At 38.0% G+C, this 26988-nt stretch overlaps 1 protein-coding gene across 3 annotated transcripts in view; it reads right to left on the bottom strand.

Annotated features, from left to right (window-relative positions):
• Positions 1 to 26988, bottom strand: part of ATXN7 (ataxin 7) — a 131134-nt gene that overhangs the window by 54837 nt on the left and 49309 nt on the right. For all 3 annotated transcript variants that reach the window (XM_074957392.1, XM_074957393.1, XM_074957391.1), the window contains one exon: positions 5005 to 5109. In XM_074957392.1, coding sequence (XP_074813493.1) covers positions 5005 to 5109 — 105 coding nt within the window. The remainder of the gene's footprint in view (positions 1 to 5004; positions 5110 to 26988) is intronic.

Below are 26988 nucleotides of genomic sequence, written 5' to 3'. Positions count from 1 at the left end.
GAGAGCCACAGAGAGGAGATGTTCATACACCACATAAAAGAGAGTAAGAGTCTGCAATGACTGCTGTTGAAGGAAAAGTAAAATCATGTCTGTGTCAATGGAATTTATTCAAACACAAAGAATGAGGAATCCCAAATTCTCTTCTGAGTGTAGAGCAATGTGCTTTTGACATATGTTCACCAACATATATTAAAAGTGTAGAAGAAGACACAGTTTAAACAGTCTACCCAAGGATACATAAAGAAATTGTACAAAGTTTTCTGTGTGGCCAATGGCATTTGTTCCCACCCAGGACTTAAACTAATGATCACTTATTGAAGAAATGCATTTCTTCACTCTATTAAAGCAATATTTTTCTTTCAACAACAACAAGGTACCATGCACGCCAAATATGAAATTGCATTTGCAATTCAATTTTAATGATTATATGTATTCTATAACAAACACCAGTCATAACTGACAAATTACAATTTTAAATATTTTATATATTTGTTTTATTGCCCTAAGTAAAATCTAATTTAGTATTATGATGATCTTTTCTTTCGCATAACAAAGAACACCCCAAATTTTAAACAGATATCTGAGTAATTATAATATTTTGCTAAAATATTAAATGTGGTATATTTTGAGTAAAAACTGTATTTCAATTTATCTAATTGCATGCGGTCTAGCAAATTTTAACATATGAACTAAAAAACCATTTCAGACTACCTTGTCTTGTAGTTTACCACAAACATGCTTTGGGAGGAAATTAGCTCATTAAGTTCAGTGACTAGTTTGTTTATCCTTCCTCTGAGAAAAGTGACATTTTGAAAGAGCATATTCTACTGTGGAAACTAAAAAGCCCACCAGGACAAGCTTCAAAGAATATCAAGTACAAGCAACACACAGCACCAAAAGCTGTATAGTATTTTAAGAAACTATCTCTCAAGTAATATTCCAAAACAACAACAAAAACACAGGAAAATTTATAAAAAAGCATTACTTCACTGCCCTTGTGATTCTTCCCAAACCTGGTGAGACTCACCTTTTTTAAAAAATCCTGAAATGAAACCACAAATTACAGATTTCAGATAGAAAATCTGATCTTGAAAAATCCAAAGAAAAGTATTTTCTTCACTTTTAAACATGAACTCAATTCCTCTATCTTGTTACTTAATATAATTTGACAATGTTTACATTTTACTTGATAAATTTTTATGTTTTCATTACTTCTATCATTTCTTCACCTTAGGCATGTTGAGTCAGGTAAATACACTGCTGTTTGGTAATCATTAATCACCTGTCTTGTCATATTGATGAGCAGCTTTCACATTTATTATGGTTAAGAAAAAAAAACAACCTCCAAATAAACTGAAAACAGAAGATAGCTAAAAGATAAGCTAGGCAGTTTCATACAGAACCACACCATCGTATGTCCTGCTCACCTTTCCGAAATTACTTAGCAAACCAAACTCTTTGAATAGTTTACATCTCCACCCACCCTCATTTTCCTCAATCACCAATGACTACACCCATTTCCTTTCTAAATTTCTAGACAGTTGTATTAGAAACACAAGGTGGGTAAGGTAATATCTTTTATTGGACCAACTTCTGTTCTTTCTCTCTCACCAGAAATTGGTCCAATAAAAGATATTACCTTGTCTCTTGAATATCCTGGGACCAACATGGCTACAACTACACTGCGTAAGTAAATAATTTTATAACTTTCTTATTGTTCATAATAGCCCTGACAGACATTAGCAATAACCTTGACGGCCTCATCACTGCCTTTTTAATTTATGTTAAAGTATCTATTTCTAATTTACAGATTTAAATTACAGGCTAATATTTCTTGTATCTGAAATCTTTTTGATACATGTTGTTATGCATACAATATACACACACAAGCGACAATTTAAAAAAGAAAAAAAAAAAAAAAAAGATAAAACCAGAAAAAATTTACTCTTTTAAAATGGAAAAAAGCCAAATGTGTTTTTCACAACTCTACTTCACAGCAAACCCTTCTCTCTTAAGGTGAATGTAAGGCAAGATTCTGAATTAACATGCTTGGAAACAAATCAACTTTTTAGTCGCAAAACAAGTTCTACGCTGCTGGTGGCAATGCAAGCTTCCACACACCACCCAACTAATATATTCACTCTTTAGGGGTGAGACAGCAATTCAGTTTCCAGGCTCACAGAATTGTTGAACTGTGTGCTGAGCATGCCAACACAGTTGTCATGCTAACAGCTATGACAGTGGTTTCTATGATGTAGAAATCTTTTTCTGAGGAACCGGAGAGAGATTGCAAACAGCTCGTCTATACTATGGGGGTTACAGCTCATAGCTACAGCCCCACAGATATGAAGCTGTAACCCCCACAGCGTAGGCACATGCAAGTACAAGAATAAATGCAAAGTCCTCTACTTAGGAAAGAACAATCAGTTGCACACATACAAAATGGGAAATGACTGCCTAGGAAGGAGTACTGCGGAATGGGATCTGGGGGTCATAGTGGACCAAAAGCTAAATATGAGTCAACAGTGTAATGCTGTTGCAAAAAAAGCAAACATCCTTCTGGGATGTATTAACAGGAGTGTTGTAAGCAAGACACAAGGAATAATTCTTCACTCTACTCCGCGCTGATTAGGCCCCAACTGAAGTATTGTGTCCAGTTCTGGGTACCACATTTCAGGAAAGATGTGGACAAATTGGAGAAAGTTCAGAGAAGAGCAACAAAAATTATTAAAGGTCTAGAAAACATGACCTATGAGGGAAGACTGAAAAAATTACATTTGTTTAGCTGGAAGAAGAGAAGACTGAGGGGGGACATGATGATAGTTTTCAAGTACATAAAAGACTGTTACAAGGAGGAGGGAGAAAAATTATTCTTAACCTCCCAAGATAGGACAAGCAGCAACGAGCTTAAATTGCAGCAAGGGTGGTTTAGGTTGGACATAAGGAAAAACTTCTAACTGTCAGGGTGGTCAAGCACTGGAATAAATTGCCTAGGGAGGTTGTAGAATCCCTGACACTGGAGATTTTTAAGAGCAGATTAGACAAACACCTGTCAGGGGTGGTCTAGATAATACTTAGTCCTGCCTTGAGTGCAGGGGGCTGGACTAGAAGACCTACAGAGGTCCCTTTCTGTTCTATGATTCTATCCTTCAGCACAGAAAGGGTTTTAGGGATGTGCGCGCATGCGCATGCATATTACTCCTGGGGGAATTCTGTGCAACTGCGGCACAGCAGAAAAATCACTGGGGGGAGGGGGGTCTGGGGATGCCCTGGCCATCCAGGGATGTTAGTCCCAGCTGGAGGTCAGGAGGAGGATGGAGGCAGAGTTCCCCCTCCCCTGCATGGAGCAGCCAGAGCTGGGTCAGATCAAGCCCCAGAAACTTTCCCTGGCTGCAGGCAATTATGCCCCGTGGGGGAGGGGAAGGGAGGGGGGGAGGGGAAGGGAAGAGGGGAAGGAGTGAGGTGTGTGTGCGCGGGGGGGGGGGGGGTGTTTCCGGTCCAGACGCATGGGGGTTGGGTGGACAGGGGGAGCAGCTCCTTGTACAGAGACCCCTACCCCGCACAGAGCCCCCTCCGCATTAGGAGACCTCTGCACCCAGAACCCTCACGCTGAGCCCCCAAATCACCCCTGTCGAGCCTCAACCCCTGCATCATGAGCCCCCCACACCCGGACCTCCACCCTGCTGAGCCCCAACCAGCTGCACCCTGACCCTCCCCCACACCAAGCCCCACTCCCCCAGCCTCCCTCCCACTGAGCCCTAACCACCTTCACCTTGACCCCCCTTGTAGAGTCCTATTCCCCCTGCACCAAAAACCCCACACTGAGCTGCCTGCACCCAGACTGTTGCCACACAGAACCCTGGAACTCTTGAGGGAATTTTTCACCAAAAAATTTTAAAAACATTAAATTCTGCAAAGTTTTGCATATTTTAATTGTCAAAACAACACAGAAACACAGTAACAATATAATCACGCCATTTTCAATTATTCTGGTAATTTATTTCAAAATACTTGTCAGCAAATAATTGAAAATGGTGTGATTATATGTTGTTATTTCGACAAATAAAATATGCAGATTTTTGCAGAATTTTAAAACCTTGTGCACAGACTATTAAATTTTTTGGTGCAGAATTCCCTCAAGAGTAGCATATGCACAAACACATACACATTCTGTGTGTTTGAGAAGAAGGAAGTGGAGGTGAAGATATAAGGAAGTGGAGGTGAAGATGGGTTTCTCACCATCTTTTGTATTAGCACATGTTTAGAAAAAGTCTGCTAAATTTCTTTAGCACTGCATATCCAAAAATGAATACCAAAGGGTCCCAATCAAAATCCTCCATCCCTTTAAAATTGTTTACCACTCTGGAGAGTGGCAGGGGAAAGGATCTGAAAAACTATCCACCCTTCACTCATTGACTATTTTATATGAAACTATGGAATACTTGAACTGTATAGCACTTTAGATTTTCTTAGTGGTGTACAAATACTGTATTGCTTGATGTTACCCAGACACTTCTACTAGCATAGTTTATGCACAAAAACTTCATCTGACCAGTAAAACAAATAACAATTGATGCTTTTTAAAATAAATAAGTTTACTATTTTCAAGTGCACCATGTTTGCTCTATAGCAAAATCTGCAATTTTAGTTTTAGCTCAACTGCAATTGCATGACATTTAAAAATAGTCTTCACATATTAAGAAACATACACACACACACACCCCATTTCAAAATTGGACATCACTGATGCAGTACTTAAAGGGGGGAACATTCAAATACTTTACTAATCTCAACAAGGACCATCCTTTTGCATTCATGAACATAATTTTTAAAATAGTTAAAACATTTTGCGATGAACACAGGTTACCTTCTTATACTGCATTTACATTATAATACTGTGTGCACCATCAGCTTTAAAGATCACGAAAAGGGATAATCAAAAATTGCCAGTCTTAATCCTGATTTAACCTCACCCGTAATTATTAAAAATGGTTAAGCACTTACCATAATGTGATTGAAATGCCTGTGGTTTTACAACCTGATTACAGTGGTTACACATCACCAAATAGAAATCATCATGAGCCGGGCAAAGACCAAATATTGGCATATCTAAAACAAAAAGACAAAGGGCATATCTCTCAGCTGCTTATAATTACTGAAAAACAACTGTGTTAGATGACCACATGATGCTATCACTGAACTATCATTTATAGCACATTTCAATACATTCTGAAAGTGAGAAAAAAAAACATAGTACAACAGTTAGGTTAGTCTTGAAATATTACAAACACCACATATTTTCCTTCAAAGCTAAGCATAAAATAAAACTGATTGTTCCTTGTAGACCTCTACCAGCAATCTGATGTAGGAGTGATTATTTCATGCCATCTTCAAAAGGACAACAGAAAATCATTACATTTTGATGACATATTACAACGTAAGCTATGATTTATGTATTCAGAAAGCAGTTTAAGTTCTATTCCACTTTCTTTAAACAAACTCTAAAAGGAAGGTTGTTTTCTATTTAAAATTTTGTAACCACTTTAAATGCACAGTCATTTACCAGACAGTATAATGTGTCTAATGGTCTTATTTGTTTAACAGTGCATTATATTCCAGCCATCTGGTACTAGAGATCTGTGTAACAGGCATACGAGGGAGAAAGAGATAAGAGTATGTCAGAGTGTATGTGTATTTCAATGATAAACACACATACTTTCAGTCTTTTCAAGTAAAATTAATTTCTGCAATATGTTTATGAAAACCAGTTCCTTAAGAGTATTGCTTAATGTTTAAACACTTACCAGTAATTTCTTAATGCAGTGAATACAAACTCTACTGACTACAAATCTAAAAAAGTATTACATTTAAAAATGAAACCTGTGAAGTATTACCCAATTATTCAGTTAAAAAACCCAAGCATATAAGTAGATAAATGCAGTCTCCTAAAGGTATGGGGCATAAAGCAATCAGTAACATTTAAAAAAAAAATTATTCATCATTTAAATTGTTAAAAGTTGTTTTCTTACCTTAAAGAACACTAAAATAATTTGTACGTTTATATGCAAACATTAAAATATAATTAAATGAAACATAATTATTAATTTAACATTGACAAGAACTCTAAGTATTTTAAACATTAACATGTGTCATGGATTTTAACATATTCATATATTTCACCGGAATTATACATTCTGGTAATTAAAGAAATTTGAATTATGTAAGAATTTAAAACAAATTTTATAACAGGTAACCCTTTTCTGTGGGAATGAATATGGCCACAATCCTGCAAGATGATCTACATGGGCAGATCCCTGCACTCTTTCAGCAACCAAGACTCAGTAGGGCTCTACACAGATCAGTTGTCAGAATTAGGGCCTACATTTGTAATAAGATAAGATTCTTTTAAAAGAAAGTATATTTTCTTTTTAAAAACAATTTAAAAACCACACCCTTTAACTTTTTAAAACATGTATCTGAATTTTAGATTAAAATTATATAAAACAAACACCCCCATGCAATGGCTGTCATTGAAATCCCTTGTATACACAGATGTGGATAAATCAAATATGGATTGAGTATGACATCTATATTCATCTGTTTTATTTAATTTTCTCTCATATATTTATATTTTAAGTGCCTATCTAAACCATAGGTGCTTATACAGAAATTGAAATTACATTAAAAGATATGTATTATTAATAATACACTTGTAATTTGAAACATGATCAGAGTCAAGCATTTTATAATTTGTGCAAATACCAAGTCTAGCTTTTACATAAACAATTTAGGATATGTCATTAAAGAAATATTTGGTAAAACATCAGGAAATAACATTTTAAATTAATGTAAACTGGACAAAGCACAAGCAAATATACCACACATAACAAACCAGGGGATAGACTAGATTAATAAAGAGCTATTTTCCAATACCTGCCTTCCCTGAGAAATATTAAATTTCTTCATGAAAATAACTGTATATACTGAAAAAAGCCATATAGTGAGATTCTGTGACGTGCCTCAGAGACACAGCACTGAACTCTCAGCCCAGGTGGAGGGGATTGCGGATAACATGATTCTAAGCCACCTTTGTGCCCTCCTGCTTCTGGGCTTCTCTTGGAGCTAAGTTTCAGAGTGGTAGCCGTGTTAGCCTGTATCAGCAAAAACAAGGAGGAGTCCTTGTGGCACCTTAGAGACTAACAAATTTATTTGGGCACAAGCTTTTGTGGGTTAAAACCCACTACCTCAGATGCATGGAGTGAAAAATACAGTAAGCAGTGTATATATACACAGCACATGAAAAGATGAGAGTTGCCTTACCAAGTGGGGGGTCAGTACTAATGAGGCCAATTCAATTAAGGGGGAAGTGGCCTATTCTCAACAGTGTACCTCATCAACACCTCATCAAGAAGGGGTGAATACTATTAGCACTGACCCCCCCACTTGGTAAGGCAACTCCCATCTTTTCATGTGTTGCTGTATGTGTGTTTTTATACATATATATATATATATATATATATATATATATATATATACACACACACACACACACACACACACATATATACACACACACACACACACCTTACTGTATTTTTCACTCCCTGCATCTGATGAATTGGGTTTTAGCCCACGAAAGCTTATGCCCAAATAAATTTGTTAGTCTCTAAGGTGCCTCAAGGACTCCTCGTTGTTCTTGGAGATAAAGAGATCCCTGGTGTAAGATGGGCAGCTCGAAGGGCCTGTTTAAGTAATGTCAGACTCCTGGGACTGCCCTGTGGGCCGCAGTGATGTGTGATATGGCTTCCACCCCCCCACTTCTTCCTACCCCCAGCATGCCCCACGCCAGGGCTTGCGATGGAGTCCTTGGAAAGCAGACTTACAGCTGTGCTCCACAGTGCCTAAGTAACATATGGGAGGGAAGTGAGGTTTGATTACAATGTAGGCTTTACATCATTTAACACAGAATGTTAAAAAACTGTTGGCAATATGGGGGGAAATATTGCCTATTGCTACTTATCTGGCAAGATAGAAAGGACTTCTTGACGTTATTTTGAGACACCGTCATTCTATTTAAAGTACCCTTTTATACTTACGTAGGAAATATCGAGGTGTACTTTGAAACTACAGGTGAATTATTACCTGAATGTCTCAAGGTTCATCAGAAATTTTCGCAGACAAAAATGCATTCTTGTATAAGTTTCAAACAACAGGGCAATTTTTGCATAATATCGGCATACCTTTTTCAGATTATTTCTGTGCAGAACACATGGAAGGAATATATACATAAAAGTAACATTTGGAATAAATTAGTTTTATAAACAGGCGAGAACAAAAGCACAGAACAGATTTTCCAAAGTGTGCACATTAGACTCCTGGTCTACTACACAATCATCTATCTTAGGGTTTTATACTGTTGCCCATCACCATAATACTACAGTGCCTTCCAACAGCAAGGTCCCTAGTGAACTTCATGGAATCTCTGGCTCTTCTTTGTTTTGAGGGCAAAACTGTTCTAAGAGTATGTTTGTTTATTTTTTTGATGCTTGATTTTCTTGAAAGCTTTTTTGTGGGGGTGGGGGTGGTACCTGGGTAGACCAGTATTGTGAGCGTTATTCTTGCTATGGCATCAAGACTTTTTTGGGGAAGGTTCCGCAGCATTTCCTAAAGACAGACTCTGGATTCACTTAATCAACTCTGGGTAGACCAGTATTGTGAGCGTTTTTCTTGCTATGGCATCAAGACTTTTTTGGGGAAGGTTCCGCAGCATTTCCTAAAGACAGACTCTGGATTCACTTAATCAACTCTGGAAGTTTCTTCCATAGCTGGATCCCCTCAGCCAAAAATGCTTTGTCCCCAGCTCTCCTGCACTTCATCCTAAAATTTGTGACACAGGAGGAGCACACCTGTTCCAGTGGGTCATCAATTGATTTTCAGTCTTTAATGTAACTGGGGCCACTGATCCATGAACTGCTTTGAAGATTAGGACCAAGGCCTTAAACTGGCATCTCTGGGACGTCGGCACAGGCCCAATGTGCTCACTGGGAATTAACACTATCTGCCCTAAACTAAGAGAGACCCAATATTCAGTCTGAACAACATTTATAGACTCGTAGAAATGTAGTACTGGAAGGGGGGTCTCAAGAAGTCATCAAGTCCAGCCCCCTGCACTGAGACAGGACCAAATAAACCTAGACCATCCCTGACAGGTGTTTATCTAACCTATTCTTTAAAATCTCCAATAATGGGGATTCCATAACCTCCCCTGGAAGCCTATTTCAGAACTTAACTATTTTTACAGTTAGAGAGAGCTTTTCCTAATATCTATGCTAAACCTCTCTTGCTGCTTCACTAGATGTACTCTCCCAGTTTGACAGCAAACCATTTATAACTGCTCTTTGAGTAGTGTCTTTCAACCAGTTGTAAATCCACTTTACAGCAATTTCATCTAGATTGCATTTCCCTAGTTTGCTTATGAGAATGTAATGTGGGATTGTATTAAAAGCCTTGCTAAAATCAAGATGTGTCACATCTACTGCTTCCTCCCATCCACTAGACCAGTAACCCAGTCAAAGAAGAAAAATAAGTTGTATTTCAATTGTCCTTCATATTCTTAACATATAAGCTCCCCCAATATGGGATACTATTGACAGAATGCTCGCTTCTCCGCAAGGTGACCAGATAACAGAAAACATGGTGTTTGTACTTACTTTCGATCTCACATAAACACACACATGCTTGTTGCACCTTCCTTCTGCTTCATCTGTTCACTCTTTTGAGAGAAAAGGGTACTGAAATATACCCCCTCAGAGCAGAATTTCTAGCACTCGAAGAGCAGCGTTTGTGTGCATTTCAGTGCTCTCACTGCTTACAAGAGCAGAGCAGGGACGTAGAGTAGAAGGACTGTGCTACATGAAATTAATACGGCTGGTGCTCTGAGAATTAGGCTCTGGCAGATTCTCTTTTACAACAGCATGCTAAACACAAAATTATGCATTAAAAACTATACAACAATCTATACATTTAGATCAACCTTACACTCAGAATATTTTGAAAGTGTAGAAATATTCTGCAGCTCAAACAAACTCTTACAATTCTAATTGTGAAAATTCTAGGGAACCCGTTCGAAGGAACTGTATTAAATAAATAGAGTGATAAAGATAACAAATTCAGAGGGAACAATTTCAGTACAAAGTCAAACCAGCTGAACCGCACAAAAGGCATTCACTGTACACACAACACTCCAACCGACTTCAAGGGGAGGTACACACACAAGTCTTGCCAGCTCACACAAATCAGCTGAACTGCACTTTCACCTCAGATCATTACCACAGAAACTACTTAGATAAGAGAGTATCTAATTTAGCTTTTAAGAGCCTTTTGGAATGTTACTGTCACAAATCCAAGTGTTTCGCCACACTGTCTAGCACTTGCCCTTCATTTCTATTAGGGTCAACAAAAGGTATTTTACTAATTGTGTACGAATGGAAAAAAATTGAAGAATAGGACTAATGCACGCTATCCAAGCTGAAGGATGGGTGGAAAAAAGCATTGTGATGACGCTACTACCAAAATTATTCTCAAAATATGTATAGTGAAATCCTTCGCATTAATTATTTGTATTACAATATTGCCTAGACGTCACAAACAAGATCGGGACACCATTGTGCTAGGCACTATAGAAACATATAGCAAAAGCATCTTTACAGTCTGATTGGACAAGACAGACAGACAGAGTGGGAGAAAGGAAGTATTATCACCTTTTTACAAATGGGGAACTAAGGCCCAGAGAAATTAAGTGACTTGCTCAACACTGCACAGGAAGTCTGTAGAAGGGCAAGGAATTGAACACAAATTTCCTGAGTCCCAGTTAAGAGCCCACCTACTACTGGTATGTTGGAGGAATAATTTTCTTCCCCTATTTTGGAATAATTACTACTGTGTTGTTCAAGCTTAGCAACAAGCAGTTTTCAGAGAAACTATATCTTTAGTTCAGAAGAGGAATTTAACCTATGGAATAGAGAAATAGTCATATGGTAGAATGTGTGTATTGTGCAACAAGCATATTATAAATACTAGAGAACCTAGGTAATATTTTTAACAAAGACATTTCAATACCAAATATCTGCTGTGAGCTGGGGACATGAATCCTTCATATGGCTGGTTCCCCCCCTTTTCCGCATTTAGGAGTTGCAAAATTTTGTAATGGATGATATATAACAGGGGTGGCCAATCTGAGCCTGAGAAGGAGCCAAAATTTACCGATGTACATTGCCAAAGAGCCACAGTACTATGTCAGCAGCCCCCCATTAGCTCCCCTCCCAGTGCCTCATACCCACCGGCAGCCCCACCAATCAGTGCCTCCCCCTCCCTCCCCATCAGCTGTTTTGTGGTGCGCAGGAGGCTGGGGGGGAGGGAGGAGAGGGGGAGGAGCGAGGGCACAGCAAGCTCAGGGGAGGGGGCGGGAAGGGGTGGAGTGGGGGCAGGACCTGGGACAGAGCCAGGGGCTGAGCAGTGAGCACTCCCCGGCACATTGGAAAGCTGGCGCCTGTAGTTCCAGCCCCGGAATCGGTGCTTAGACAAGGAGCCGCACAGTAACCTCTGAAGAGCCACATGTGGCTCCAGAGCCACAGGTTGGCCACCCCTGATATATATTATATTTTTATATCCATCTGATTTGATGCCAGACACATTCAATCTTAATTTAAAAGGCTAACGCAGTTCATAGTATTTCAACAGTGCCAGTTCCAATGTATTGTTACTTTGAGCTTAAAGATGACATTTAAAAATACTTAACAGTAAAGCTCATTCCTCTCATGTGAGAGCCTTGCAACCATGATCTACACATTCATCTCAAGGCTGGGCTACTATAAATTCCTTCATCTGGGGCTGTCGGTCAAGGCCAAACAAAAAATTTCAATGTAAGGCTCCAACTTCCTTTTTTAAATAGACCTAGTATTTACATGAGGCCAATGAAGAAGCAGTATCTTTTGTCGAAGGTGGGAATCACAGGGGCTGCACTAAATCAAAGCAAACTTCAGGTGCCTTTACAATATTATTGAAGTACATCCCGCAGTCCCCGCATGCATTTCTCCTTTTCAGTGTGAGCAACGTGGCTGCATTCCCTGCTGTTGCATATGTTCTTCGTGAGTCAAACTTTTGCAGTCAATCTGAGAGCAGTTGTATTTGGCCTACAAGTCACCCTTCAGCCTTCTCTGGGGTGGGATTATTTTAATTCTAGTGCTGTGTTTTCCTCTTAGTTTATAAGAAGTCCTGTCCCCTAGCTTCCTACTCCTGTATTCTTCATCCACTACTGAAAGAATTATCCATGTTATACGCTCAGAGATTTTCTTGACTGTACTTATTGCATTACTGCACATTTATTTCAGAAGCAAAATGCTTTATACTTGGCAAAAACCCAGTGCAGAATAATTTCTACTGAAGAGGAAAAAACATTGCTTTTGAAGGGGAAGTTTGAATTAACCCATTAAACCAAGCAGCAAGTACCCTGCGGTTCAGCAGGTTTGCTACAGCAAAGTGCTTTTGAGACTGAGCTACCATTTCTTGTCCTACACTAAGGATGTGTCATCATGTTTACATCATCTTGTGTTTTCTGCATATTTTTAGTATTCTCTTTTCAGCACCATTTCATAGGGGAAATTTATGTTCATAGTCATAAAAAGTAATAGCATCTGTGTATTCCTGCTCCATTACATATTATAGGCAATACAAAAGTTTTATATCTTAATGCCCAGCTTTGGCATCATTCAGCAGCTGATTCCTATCTCAATTGCACTCCGAATTCTCCACAGATTCCCTCTTTATTTCAAAATGTAATCTGAGGTCCTGGTACTAATCGTAAAGTCCCTTAACAAGGGTATCTGCCATCTACGAAGACAAATTTATCATCCAAAACTGCTCCGGGTGAAACTTTCAGGTAGCTTCAATGCTGGGTCCAAAAGAGTGGAATAACCTAGTGGAAGGGATCAAAATGAGCCCTAAAATCTGACTGCTTTCAGAGACCAATGCACAAAATTCCTCTTTTTTGCAGAAGTGTGCTCACTGCAGTTTAAAAACGGAGATGAGAGTGAAAAGTGAAACAGAGGAAGAGAAAGAGAAAGCAAAAGGGAAGACAAAAGGGTGGGGAAAAACTACTTCCTATTTCAGAGACTTGGTAAAAGGATACAAATCTGAAGACAGATTTAAGTTTAAGCACTACCCATAAAAGTACTGCATTAATATTTCCAGATCTAACCTTTCCAGAGCTCCACCTTTCACCTTGTATGTATTTTCAGGTAAAAAGTAGCTTGTTAAGTCTAAATAAAAATGGCCAGGCCTGACTAATGTACTATTACAAATATGTTGGTGTTGGCTGCCATTTAATATACATTGGCAATGTGCATTCCACAAGCTGATGTGAACAACAAAATGTTTCAATTATCTAGAACACCTGAGTCATACAAAAAGATGGAACAAAATGCCTTAAGTACAATACAAACCTGATATTACAGTTTGGACAGTTTTTAATCAAGTACAGTTAACTTTAGATATCTACTCACTGTAATGTAACATGGCTGGGTCACTACAAAAGTAATTTTCCCTCTGTTGATATTACATAACATAAGAACAGCCCTACTGGGTCAGGCCAAAGGTCCATCTAACCCAGTATCCTGTATTCCAACAGTGGCCAGTGCCACGTGCCCCAGACGGAATGAACGTAGCAGGTAATCATCAAGTGATCCATCTCCTGTCGCCCATTCCCAGCTTCTGGCAAACAGAGGCTAGGGACACCATCCCTGTCCATCCTGGCTAATAGCCAGTGATGGACCTATCCTCCATGAACTTATCTAGTTCTTTTTTTAACTCTGTTATGGTCTTGGCCTTCAGAGCATCCTCTGGCAAGGAGTTCCACAGGTTGACTGTGCGTTGTGTGAAGAAATACTTCCTTTTATTTGTTTTAAACCTGCTGCCCATTAATTTCATTTGGTGACCCCTAGTTATTGTGTTATGAGAAGTAGTAAACACCACTTACCTACTTTCTCTACACCAGTCATGATTTTATAGACCTCAATCATATCTCCCCTTAGCCGTCTCTTTTCCAAGCTGAAAAGTCCCAGTCTTATTAATCGCTCCTCATACGGAAGCCTTTCATACCCCTAATCATTTTTGTTGCCCTTTTCTGAACCTTTTCCAATTCCAGTATATCTTTTTTGAGGCATTTATAAAGGGGTGGCTGTGACACAGTTCTTTGGGGAACATAAAGATGGGGGGGAGGAGTTGTTTTGTAGTATGTTTGCTGACTGAGAAAGGGGGCAAAGAAAGGAAAGGCTGCTGTTTTGGTTTGGTGATTATTTTTATATTGCATTTTTAGTTATGGTAAGAATGCTTAGATCTCAGTTGTTATATTTAAACCCAAATAAATATACGAAGGATACCAAGTACTATAAGTCTCTCGGTCAAATGATACCCATTATATGGCCAAAAAAAAAAAAACTATCTACACTGAGGCTAACTGCATTACTAGAACTGACCTCATAAACAACTGAATGGCATTGTTACTGACCAATATCAGTGTTCCAAAACAGAACCTTTAAGGGAAATCCTATGTCTGTAGCCAGTCTCCTGCATGTAGACATTCTATTCCTTCAACAATACCAAGTACTGCAGAGCTGGAGTTGGAGAAACAATTAATTGCATTAAAGATAGATTCCTCCCCCCGCAAATTTAAGACAGAATTTACTGTTGTGAAAGTTGACAGGATAGAAATAACATACCTTACAATGCCTACGTTTTCCCAGGATTAAGTCATCCTGCATCCCCCAAAAAATCAGATTCCTGCCCCCCCCCCACTTAAAAAAAAATAAGAAAGAAAAAAGGGAGCTTTGCAACATATTTTACAGTTAAAATTACTTTCTAGGAATCCTAAACATAAACCCACAGAACTGGTTTTCTTTCAACATTATGAGCAAATGCACATTATACTTTTTCCTGCAGGATGTGAGGATACAGAATATTGAGATTTACAATTACCCTGATCTCCAAGATTTAGGATTCTTGAAAAATTTCAATATCCGGAGTACTGACAAGAGCAGAGACTCAGTAAGAGAAGTGTGTCATGTATGCATGCACCTGCAATCTACAATGCAGCTGGGAGGTCTAATTAGAGGCTCAAGTGATATAAAAAGCATATATCCTATCAGCCAATAACCATTAAATATTTAGTAAAATTCTTTGAACACAAATTTTGTTATACATAATTACTTAAAAAAACCCAAAACACATTTAAAGCTATGTAATAACCATTACTAACTACTGTACTATTTTTGTTCAGATTTGTTACATTCAATCCTCCATATATTTCAATGAGCCACCTTACAAGTTACCGCCTTGTTTTGAAACTTAACATAGGTAACATTAGATTTAAATCCTTTCCGCAGAACAAAAAACCGCACCACACACAGTTGGTATTCTATTACATGAGGTTTTCATCAGATATTTGAGTAATGAAGATAAGTCAGCCAGTTACAAAGCATATTCCCCATTTGGTCTTTAATTACTATTCACAGAATTAATGGTATTTGAAATTTCCCTAGCCATTTTTATATAACATAGTTTATATTACATAAAAGAGCTGCATGTACATAATAATAGTAACATATGTACACAAGTTTTCATCACAGTGCATGTCAAAGAATCCATGCTGTGTCCTATATTATTTTGGATAAGGCTATCTCACAATATCATAAAGTCATTTCAGAAAAGTCAGTATATTACTGTGTATTTTTGTGGTAGAAAAATGTTCAATACGTACTCAATACAAATAAACTCAAAAGCTCTACATTAAATTAACGTAAAGATTACAAAATTAAACTCAACAGAATTCAGGAAATAGAAATATCAAGATTTACATGCTAACATGAAATCAATCATATACAGATAATATTTTTGATTACCAGACTATTAAAATGTCTCTCTCCATGTACACACTGTGTGCTATACAGACAATTTGTCAATACGAGTACTGGTAATTAATTTTCTGATTAGATGAGTATTTAAATTTATAGTTATAATATGAATGTAGTTTTTGTACTAGATACTCTTTTGTTGTTGGCTTTTTACACAGCCGAAGCACACTGGTTTTCTTTATGGCAGCTGTGCTTTTGTAACAGGGAAAAAAATGCTAAAATTTAGAGATTACAATAAATTGCAGACTGCAGCAAAAATTACTTAGACACACTAAAAATGCAGAATAGACTTTTTCATGCTCACAGTTTTCTCTTGTCCATGATACAGGCATCATTTTTTAATTATTTTTTAAAAAAGAATTTTGATGTTTCAACATAAATATTTACAACCCTCCCCCATGCAAATCATCACAAGGGAAGTCTATGCAAGAATGGTCAATTCCCTCAATCATCCACATTACATTCAAGGGGACAGATCTGATTAGGCACTGGTAAAATCTTAGTACATACTGACTCAGCAACAGAGCAATGGTGTTTCAAATCACTTATAGCTTTATCATTTTTCCCCCAACTGAGAGCTAGGACGATATAATGTAAACTTGACTCTCTCTTTTGTGACAGAGAAAGCTATAATATAATAATATGGCAATTAACAAATCTATTTTCTAAAGAATGTAAATTAAATAAATAAATACAGCCTTAGAAATACTGTAGTCTCTATTCTATCTCTACAATAGTTGGAGCGCTTTTTACCAAATCAAATAGTCTGTATAAAAAAAGAAAAGTTAAGAATCATACCAAATGGTGATATATTTATGGAACTAATTTAAGAAATCACTGCAATTTTATATTAAAAATGTCATCCATTAACACAGATTTTGGTTTCCCAGGTGTGTAATATTTATATCATATACCACATTGCGTTAGGCTTTGAACCTAACTATTTTAATCTCTTCCCTGCTGACCAGGACTGTAACTCCTGTGTGATAGCACTGTGTGTCAGCATTCTTTGAAGTGTCACTTCAAAGACTATGCATCAGGAACGTGACAGAGCACCGCTGGACATCACATACCTCATATCTGAGGCAGCAAACCAGCAGTTACAAACAAGAAAAATCACAGAGGTTATTACTGACGATCTTTCAACTGATTCTGAATTCAGATGCATTATTAAGTAATCTCATTACCTGAAAAATGCCAGTCCCCTCTGTTTCATTCCCATCCCCTGTGTACTTGAACATCAACTTCGTAAATAAAATGGATTTTGTTTTAATTAAATCTAACATGATTATAAGGTTAACATTTGCTTTCCAGTTTTCAATTAGAATGATTCAAAGAAGTTAAGTTAATTATTTTAACCAATTATAGAAGGCAATTATTGCTTATTGCATTTCTATTAGGAATTTACTTACTTTGTTTTATAGATTTACGAGAACGATATTTAATTTGCTATAACTCAAGTGCCTGCACAATACTTCAATGGTGAACTGAAATATTAGTTTAAAGTATTTCCAAACTTATAAGCAGCATACTTGCCAAATAAGTATGATCAGTGAATATTTCACCAGGTTTTTTAAAAACGGTTTCCTGAACGGTGGAATCATGATGGGTGATGCCCCACTAATAGTACATTCCAGCGAGTACAGAGCTAATGTCATCAGAACCTGCTGTGAAGAAGGGACTCTACCTCTGGACAAACGGTCAGCTCTGTTCAATACCGCATGGTATAAAACTTTGTGTGATTCAATACCAAATATAAAACCTTAGATAAATGTGTACAAACCGAAGCAAAGCTGACCTACTTGCTCAGCGATTCAGGACAATCTTCCAGATACACTGCTGATCAGTTGTGGTATAACACCCAACTTACAGCATCCTACAGCATCTTCATCTAAGAGAAACTGTCAATTGTTGTGCTGCAACTTCAAAGATTTAAAGCGAGAAATTCAGCTTTTGCCCTTTCATCTGTTGCTTATTATGTCAGCTCCTCTCCATTCAAATTTCAGCACCACTTCCATACACTTTACAATAGCAAGGTTTTTAGCACTTTGAAATCTCTCTCTCCTAAACACTGTATATTAAATTTTCTTAAAATAATGGAACCAGCTTAAGCAGAAGAGACGCCACAGACAGGGGAGTGGGAATGTCTCAGGAAGAACCACCATTGGGATATGTTTTTACATAACACGTTACTCAAAAAGGAAAAAAACCTTTGATTGTACTGTGATGTAGAAGGAAAGTCTGAAAAGGTTTGATTTTTTTAAATTTTTTTTCCTGCTTGTTTTTAATTAGACATCTCAGGCTTTTGACTACCCTGTTTTTGGTGGAGGACTCTATAGATGATTAGAGAACTAGTACAATTATGACAGGATTAAATATTGAAATCTGGTAAACTGAGGGGGAATTTATTCAGAATGCATAAAGTTTTGGTTTTATTGGATATGATTAACAACTAAGAAACTCTTGACAGGCATTTGGGGGAACACCTTTCTTCCCTCGTCTAATGTTCCCTGCATCTCCAGTTGAGGGCTGAGTAAACTTCCCCTCCAGTTCTCTAGTCCTCCCATAAAAACAGGGAAGACAAAAACATATTTTAGAATTCAGAAACAAGAAAAAAGACTTAAAATACACATTCCACCTTTACACATCATTAAGTAGAAAAGAGGCACTTTCCTCCCCTTTTATATGTCAACTTTAAGAATGGGATAGGAAACAAAATACCATACAGTTATAGAAATGTATGGTATGACCTCAAATTGAACACAGCATTCAATTGTAGACATTTTACATCTAAAAGGACACAGCAGGAATAGAAATGAACAACAAAAATGATGAGACAGAGAAAGGCTTCCATATGCAGATTAAAGTGGATTAGGAACACCTAGTCCTCGATCCTGAGATGTGAGTCATGCAAGTGGAGTCCTACAGAGCTCCCTAGATTTCACTGGGTCTCTGTGTGAGTGCCAGTTTCCTGAACACATCACATTGCAGGATTAGGGCCTCAATTTTTAAGGAAGTTCAAGAGGAGGTATTATATGGGTATATAAAGATCATGAATCACATTGCAAAGGACAACAAGATGCTCTGACTGACTGTGTCCAATGTAACATGGAAAAGTAAACATATTTCTGAAGTATGAACTTGTGGAACTTACTGCCACACAATATTATTGAAAACAATGTACGCTCTGTTCGCTAGACAAAAGATAACTACAGCAAGTCATTGCTTGAATTACGCAACTTAAATTTACAACAACCTCTACAGAATGCTTTGCCTGGCATAGCTATTGTGTGTGCATGCATTTTGGCATCGGTTACAGCACCTAGGTTGAGGTCCTTAGCTCAAATCTGCCTGAAGACAAGTGCAATCTATAATGGTTTCTCTCCAATACAGGCAAGAAGTCAAAATCACCGCAGTTGAACTTGTTCAGCCAGTCTTCTGAATTCTGTCCCACAATGCAATGTTTCATATTTGGAAATTACTCATAAGCTTTTGTTTCCAGCAACAGTGCTGAGCATTTTAAGTTAGATTATTTAAGAGTCCCAGAAAACATGGCTTATGACCATAGCAATAATGTGGCCATTGCAAAATGCTTCTGTCAAAAGCAGTGTTGCTGTACAGCCACACTACACTATTGCAAGGAAAAGATGATACAATCATTTCCTGCAGTCCATATCCCCTCAACACTATTCTTAGGAGAGCAGGAACTGTTTTAGTTTAGATTCAAAAATATCTCTAAATGATCAATAAAACCCATAATTATGTGTCTCACTATCAAGTCTCCGTATTTTAATCTAAGGATATTCAAGTAGCCTGAAAATGATGTTGGTCTATTACCCAGTGGATACGTATGTCTCTGCGTCACAAAAATCATCTGTGGCACCTTTATTGACAGTGTCAGCAGTAAGGCAAGGAATTAAATTATTACGGAGACAACTATCCCCTTTCTACTCCAGAGGTGATCTGCAGGTCATAGGTGAGGTACATTGGCAGAGCAGTGCGGAGAAGTCTGTCTTTCTGTGCTGTTCCTGTTCTATTGATAAATAGAGAACTTTTCAAGATCACTAAAATCAGATCATAAAAAGCAACTGCAGATATTCTTCTGTTACACAAAAATAAATAAAGGGGCACCGATATTCACACTTCATGACCAAAGCTGATTACCGCATGGAGTCAGAAGAAATTTTCCCCACAATACTCCACAACAGGCCATGTGCTTTTGGATAGGCCCTGTTTGAGTCACCATGACAAATCAGACAGCTGACTGACGTAGTCAGCTACTGTATTTTAAAGAAATTTCTTCCATTTAAATCTATTTCTGTAGGATAAACAAATATATATTCTGAGGGCCCTTTATCCAGCCTACATACTAAAGCAATATTTACTCAAATCAAAATTATATTGATCAGATATATTTTAGACAATATCATAATTAGAAATAAATGCATCACTCCAATAATTTAACTACAAATAAAACAAAATGTTTAGGGCCGAACTCTGCAATCAGATGGATTAACATGGACTGCATTGACTTCCAAGTGAGAGAGATATATATAGATGTATTTACACACTGAATGTTGCCTATATTTTTTTCCTCAAAATACTGAACACCGTATACAGTAGACGTCACTTAATAGGAATGACTTATAAATGGTTGCTTTGGTTGAATGTGTCTTGTTTAAACAAAACAGAACAAGCATTAGGGAAATGGTTTTATGAAATTCTTCCTGAAACTACCTTCGTGAAATAAAAGCATTCTGACTGGAAATTCATTTAAGCCTCTCCTCCCAAATATTTCCATTCGGTACCAGCGAGAAGAGGCTGCCTTCAGTCTACCTTAATGAAGGAGTGCATTTCAGTTTAAATATTTCACTCTGAAGAACAGATCCTGTATTTCAGAAAAACAGAACAGCTAAAAAGAAACTTACTGAAAGCAAAAATTATTTATATGTATTCTGTTAATACATTTTATTACTTGTGTTCTGATAGCACCTAGGGGCCCTAACAAGGTCATGGTCACATTGAAGCATACTACTTGCATGGAGGCCAGTTTAACTCCTTTAGTGCATTTCAGAATAGCTCAATTGTAAGGAAGAAAGAGACAATTTTAAGACTTTCTGGTAAAAGTGAAATAAAATTCATTAATTTGAGAGCTGCTTTCCAGAATTGTTTTACTTTGTGGATGTCCATATTAATCTAATATGCATTGAAACTGGATGGCTGGGATATTTTCTGCCATATTGAAATATCCTGTCAAAAATGTAGCCATTTGTCCTCCTTTGCAGAGCCCCTGAATTAGGGAACCATGGCTATTCCTAACTCAAATGGATCTGTTTTAAAGGGGAACAACAACATTTGGTCTAGTTTTATAGTTCAACTACTTCAACAACAACAAAAAGTCACCCATCTTTTCCCTGGTAGGTTCATTTACAACAATACCTGCTATGAAAGATGAACATAAATGGTACCCTGGCCTTTCCCTAATAAGGAGAATAACTCAGAGAGCGGACCCAAAGTGTTAGTCTCTTCAACTTGGAAAGTAACTATGAATTGCCTTGAGCAATTTCAATTAAACAATGCTTCAATCTCACTAAGTTGCCTTTCGATACATATAATTGTTGAAAATTAACAATAAAAAACAAACACTCCAATATTGAGCAGATATAACACTTTGATATAAATTAATTCTAATATTTCCTCTACTTTTTCTGATCCATTTATAAATTACTACCAACCAAGACTACCACTGCTTGTTAGCCACTGAAATGTGGTGACTTCCCATTTGTACTCTTTCTATTCACCGATGATGTTGCTATCTTTAAAGATAAAGCTAGCTATACAATATAAAGTTATGTCTGCCTCAAAATTGACACTCCTTGAAAAGTGTTACAGCAGGGTTCAGTGAATTTTCAGATTCATAACCAGACCACTTGTTGCAAAGTCCTTCCCTTGCCACAGAACTATGTTGCAGAATTTAAAACTTTAATTTTTTTTTTAAAAAGATATCTAGCCTCATAGTCCTGAAAATAACCTTATATGAATACAAACTGATTCAGGTTCTGTTTCTGTACATGTAACAACAGCCCTGAGGTGTCAACAGGACAACTTATTTCAGTGCGCTGATTGCTGTGAAACCTAAAGATGACAATATAAGTATCATCACAGTTAATATCATTGTTCACTGCTCATCGTTTGATCACAAAGTTCTAGCTAACGAGTTTGACCCACAATCTCAAACCACCTATCACACCTACCCAGGGGCTTGATCATGCATGCTCGCTGAAGTCAATGGCAAAAAGTACTTGGTATCCTTCGTATATTTATTTGGGTCCAACAAATGCTCCCGGCACCTACCATTCAAAATTGTTCAAACACTGAGTTTTTAAGATGTCACAATACTTAGCATAGACTCTACAAAAACAAAACCTGCATAAGTATTATTATTAAAGCCATTAAAAAAAAACACATTTCTTAATATAAATATAGCTGCTGAAAGGTACCAGATACACAAAAATGAAGTTCTTTCTATTCCCAGAAAAAGGCATACCCAACAGGTCAGCAGTCCAAGTCTTCCTACACAATGCTCTGCTTCAACTCTGTTTTGGTAGGATTATAATCAAGGGCTGAGAGGACAGTTCATTATCTATAGTGTCGGCTGAAGCTATCCTCAAGAATACAAATGGGTAACAAAGTATTTTTATAACGTGGGTCTTTCCCATTAGGAAACATATTAAGACTTATAGCTCATTTCACACATACCGAACAGAATTCGAATTAGATATTTCTGATTTGTAACTTGGAGATAGTTATCCAGAATTTTCATTGACAATCCATTATGCCATACGGTCCTGTTGTACAATGCTGCTGCAACCATTAAATACTTTTTTGGGGGGGAGTGGGAGAGGGAAACTGGTGGGGGGGCACATGATTCACACAATTCAGCTGCCAGGATAACTTTAGATTTAAAAGCCTTCCAGCAGAGGGAAATATTTTGACTGCAATAAAACTCCCCGGCCCTTGTACATTCATTTCTGCTGTTCTACACTAAAGAGAGTGAACTCACTTTACCAGGTTTTAGTATATGTTGGAGAAATCTTGCAACATATAAATATTAATTTGCTGCATCCGTTCCTTGTGCTGTCCCCTACCCCACTGCAAAAGCACTGAGAAACAGCAAAGAGGGCTTCGTACATACTGGCACCTTCCACAGTAGCTATAGCTTGTCTTCCATTCAAAAAGGAAGCATGATTTTTAGCATCTTGCAAATAAAGAGAACATTTGGACAACTGGAATAAAAGGCGATGATTATGAATCAAATATATCTATGCTTTGGGGATGATAAAACTTTCCCCATATGTAGTCGTTATAGATTTTAGGTTCTAAACTACAATTCTCCAGACTCCTTCGCACACACTTTCACTGATACACTGTGCTGTCCTCAATCCTCTGACTCTTTGCCTAAAACCTACCACTCCCATCTTCATTATTTCTTCCTTATCCCAAGTGTATCTTTGTTCCTATTAACCTATGACAAACACACCAAAATGAGAGATTGTATACTGAGCTGTTACACTTTGGTTTAGGTGCTGTACCAAGAACCATACATTTGAGCATTTCAGGAGCTGGGTTGTGTTCTGAGTTTGGCTGCATAGTAACTTGTTAAGTGATAAATGTCAGATCTGGCCCAAGCCTGCACTTTGGCCATTACCGCCACAGGCATGTGTGTACAGAGGAGGCAAATAGAAATCACTATGTGCATCTTCTTTCCTAGGTGCATTACAATGAAAGAAATAGCTTTCAAAATCATTTTTGAAGATGGCAATTTTAGGATAACTTTTGATTGAGATGACATTTTTCTGCATTGTTTACATGTTTGATGATGATATAAATTGTGGCAGGAACACTATATTTCAATACCGTATTTTATGAGCTATTCTCCTTTGCCTGAGCTTTTATTGTTGTTTAAGAATACAGCAGAAGCCACTGAAAAGGCAACATTTGCCAAGGATTATTGGTTATTCTAAGTATAGGGAAAATCTGTGCTAATTTCCAATATCACCTTGTGGGAACTGCTAGCTAATGGTGACTTTTTGATGATCACGTGTATGAAAGAGAATTTAAGCACTTATCGCTCTTGCTCCTTATAGGGTTTGAGGTACTCAGTGTCCTCGATTCCCACAGAGGCACTAGATATCTTGCAAGATCAGGCTGATATTATTATGGTGCCCCCAAAACATGCTGAGTGTTGCCCAAACAGAAAGGAAGACACAGTCCTCACTTACAATCTAACATGACATTCTCTTTGTAGCACCACAATCGTCTCCTCTGCAATAATTGTGACGTCGTAATCAAATCCTGGGTTTCAAATAAGAAAAACAGGGATGGAGAGAATGAAAGTGAACACTGTAGATAACCTTATAAGTATCATCTCTGAACACAAGATTTTTCAAACTATTTAACAGAAACACTTATGATTTTTAAAGCATCATAACTCACCTTTACAGTCCACCTGTAACTGTTTTATTACATCCAAAAGACTCACAGGCCCTTGAAACACTTTGTATGATGTCTGAATCTTAATATTCCGTTAACATAAAATGAGATATGCAGAGGAAATTTTCCTGATAAAATATTAAATGTGACTTGCAAAGGCTGTTTTTAAGACTGTTGTGCCTTTTTGCTCAGGTAGTTTATTTCAATGTAATAAAAATATACAAAAATTATTTGCAAACAAGGGCCTATCTGGCACCTTTGACATGATTTAACAAAACAAAAATACTCTCAACCCAGCAGCTCCACCAAAAGCCCTCAAAAGAATTTGAAACCAACTCATCTCAACACTCAACTAAATAAAACTTAACTTTTTGCTTGGGCTTCCTAATCAGAACCATATCATCCAGTTTTTCCTCCAACCTGCTAATATTGCCCCAGTCTCGTTTGGATTGAGCTTCAGAGTCTGGACTATGGGTATGTTTACACTGCAATTAAAAACCTGCAGCTGGCCTGTGTCAGCTGACTTGGGCTCAGGGGGCTTGGGCGGCTGCGGGGGTCTAACTGCAGTGTACACATACACCAATAGGATCAGGTGACATAAAAGTGTGCTAAGCACACTGAAAGCACTGCAACTAATACCCTTTAACTCACCCTCCTAGCAGCCCCATATGTACAGAAAGTCCTACTGAACTTCACATGACAGCACCTTTAGGGAAGTGCAACTGCCTCAACCACCTTCTAGGAATGCTCTTCAAAGCACAAATAGTGCCACCCAAGGCAGCACCATCCACTTGCACTGAAGTATACGGGTGATTCAGCAACACCTGACGGGGAACAGTACTGCAAGCTGCTGACAGATCTATCAGAAAGGACACCCATCTACCAGTGTTACCCATGCAGTTCTCTCATATCCACGTCTGTACCCTGATTGACAAGGAGATCTGAAGCAACTAGGTATTCTAGAGTTGTTTTGCCACAACCTTCTCTATATTATTAAACAGAAATACAAGATTCAATATTGGACAACAGTTAGCCGTATTGTGAGTGTTGAGTGTTGACTTCTTGAGCAAATGTGACATCATAACTTCTTCATGGGCTTGTCTTCACTAGAAAATCAGGTAGCTTTAGAATAATCTTGTGGAATCATGTTAACTAGCATGGTGTTAAACGTGACTTTGAAGTGGATACAGATAGGAACAAGTTGTGTTTAACATCTTGTCAGTTGGCAATGATTAAACCTATAGCACCAGTAGAGTTTAATCACAGCCAGCTGACATGATATTAAACAAAACTTGTCCCTGTCTATGCTAATTGCAAAGTCATATTAGTGGATATGATTCCTCAGGACTGTGTTTTAATTTTCTAGTGAAGACAAGGTCTAAATAAAAATGGCAACCAGTCCTTCCCAAGGGAGGAGTTAATCTCCACTCATAAGGACTTGGTACTTTTCCACTGGTATTACCAGACTGGAAGAACATAGATTCAGTGGACAAGTTGTGACATGAGTATTCCCAGCACTATGTCAGTGAGCATTACTGGCTTAAACTCAATCCAATAAGACCTAACATTTGTCCCCCTCAGATCTGACTCTACAGCCACCATGCAGACAGCCGAATCTACTCAATTTTGTCCACAAAGTAATCAGAAATTTCCTCATGATAGTAGGGACTCTAATCAGCCACTGAGTTCAATCATAGACTCACAGAATATCAGGGTTGGAAGGGACCTCAGGAGGTCATCTAGTCCAACCCCCTGCTCAAAGCAGGACCAATCCCCAACTAAATTGGCCATTATCTTTGAAAACTCATGGTGATCGGGGGAGGTCCCGGACGACTGGAAAAAGGCTAATGTAGTGCCCATCTTTAAAAAAGGGAAGGAGGAGGATCCGGGGAACTACAGCCAGTCAGCCTCACCTCAGTCCCTGGAAAAATCATGGAGCAGGTCCTCAAGGAATCAATTCTGAAGCACTTAGAGAGAGGAAAGTGATCAGGAACAGTCAGCATGGATTCACCAAGGGCAAGTCATGCCTGACTAATTTAACTGACTTATGACGAGATAACTGGTTCTGTGGATGAGGGGAAAGCGGTGGATGTGTTGTTCCTTGACTTTAGCAAAGCTTTTGACTTGGTCTCCCATAGTAGTCTTGCCAACAAGTTAAAGCAGTATGGGCTGGATGAATGGACAATAAGGTGGATGGAAAACTGGCTAGATCGTCGGGCTCAACGGGTAGTGATCAATGGCTCCATGTCTAGTTGGCACCCGGTATCAAGTGGAGTGCCCCAAGGAACGATCCTTGGGCCAAGTTTTGTTCAATATCTTCATAAATGATCTGGAGGATGGTGTGGATTGCACCCTCAGCAAGTTTGCAGATGACACTAAACTGGGAGGAAAGGTAGATACGCTGGAGGGTAGGGATAGGATACAGAGGGACCTAGACAAATTTGGGCCAAAAGAAATCTGATGAGGTTCAACAAGGACAAGTGCAGAGTCCTGCACTTAGAACGGAAGAATCCCATGCACTGCTACAGAC

This window comes from Natator depressus, chromosome 7 (assembly GCF_965152275.1).
Source record: "Natator depressus isolate rNatDep1 chromosome 7, rNatDep2.hap1, whole genome shotgun sequence".
Lineage (NCBI taxonomy): Eukaryota > Metazoa > Chordata > Testudines > Cheloniidae > Natator > Natator depressus.
The sequence above is the reverse complement of the archived record's forward strand: the minus strand, read 5'-3'. Positions and strand labels throughout refer to the sequence as shown.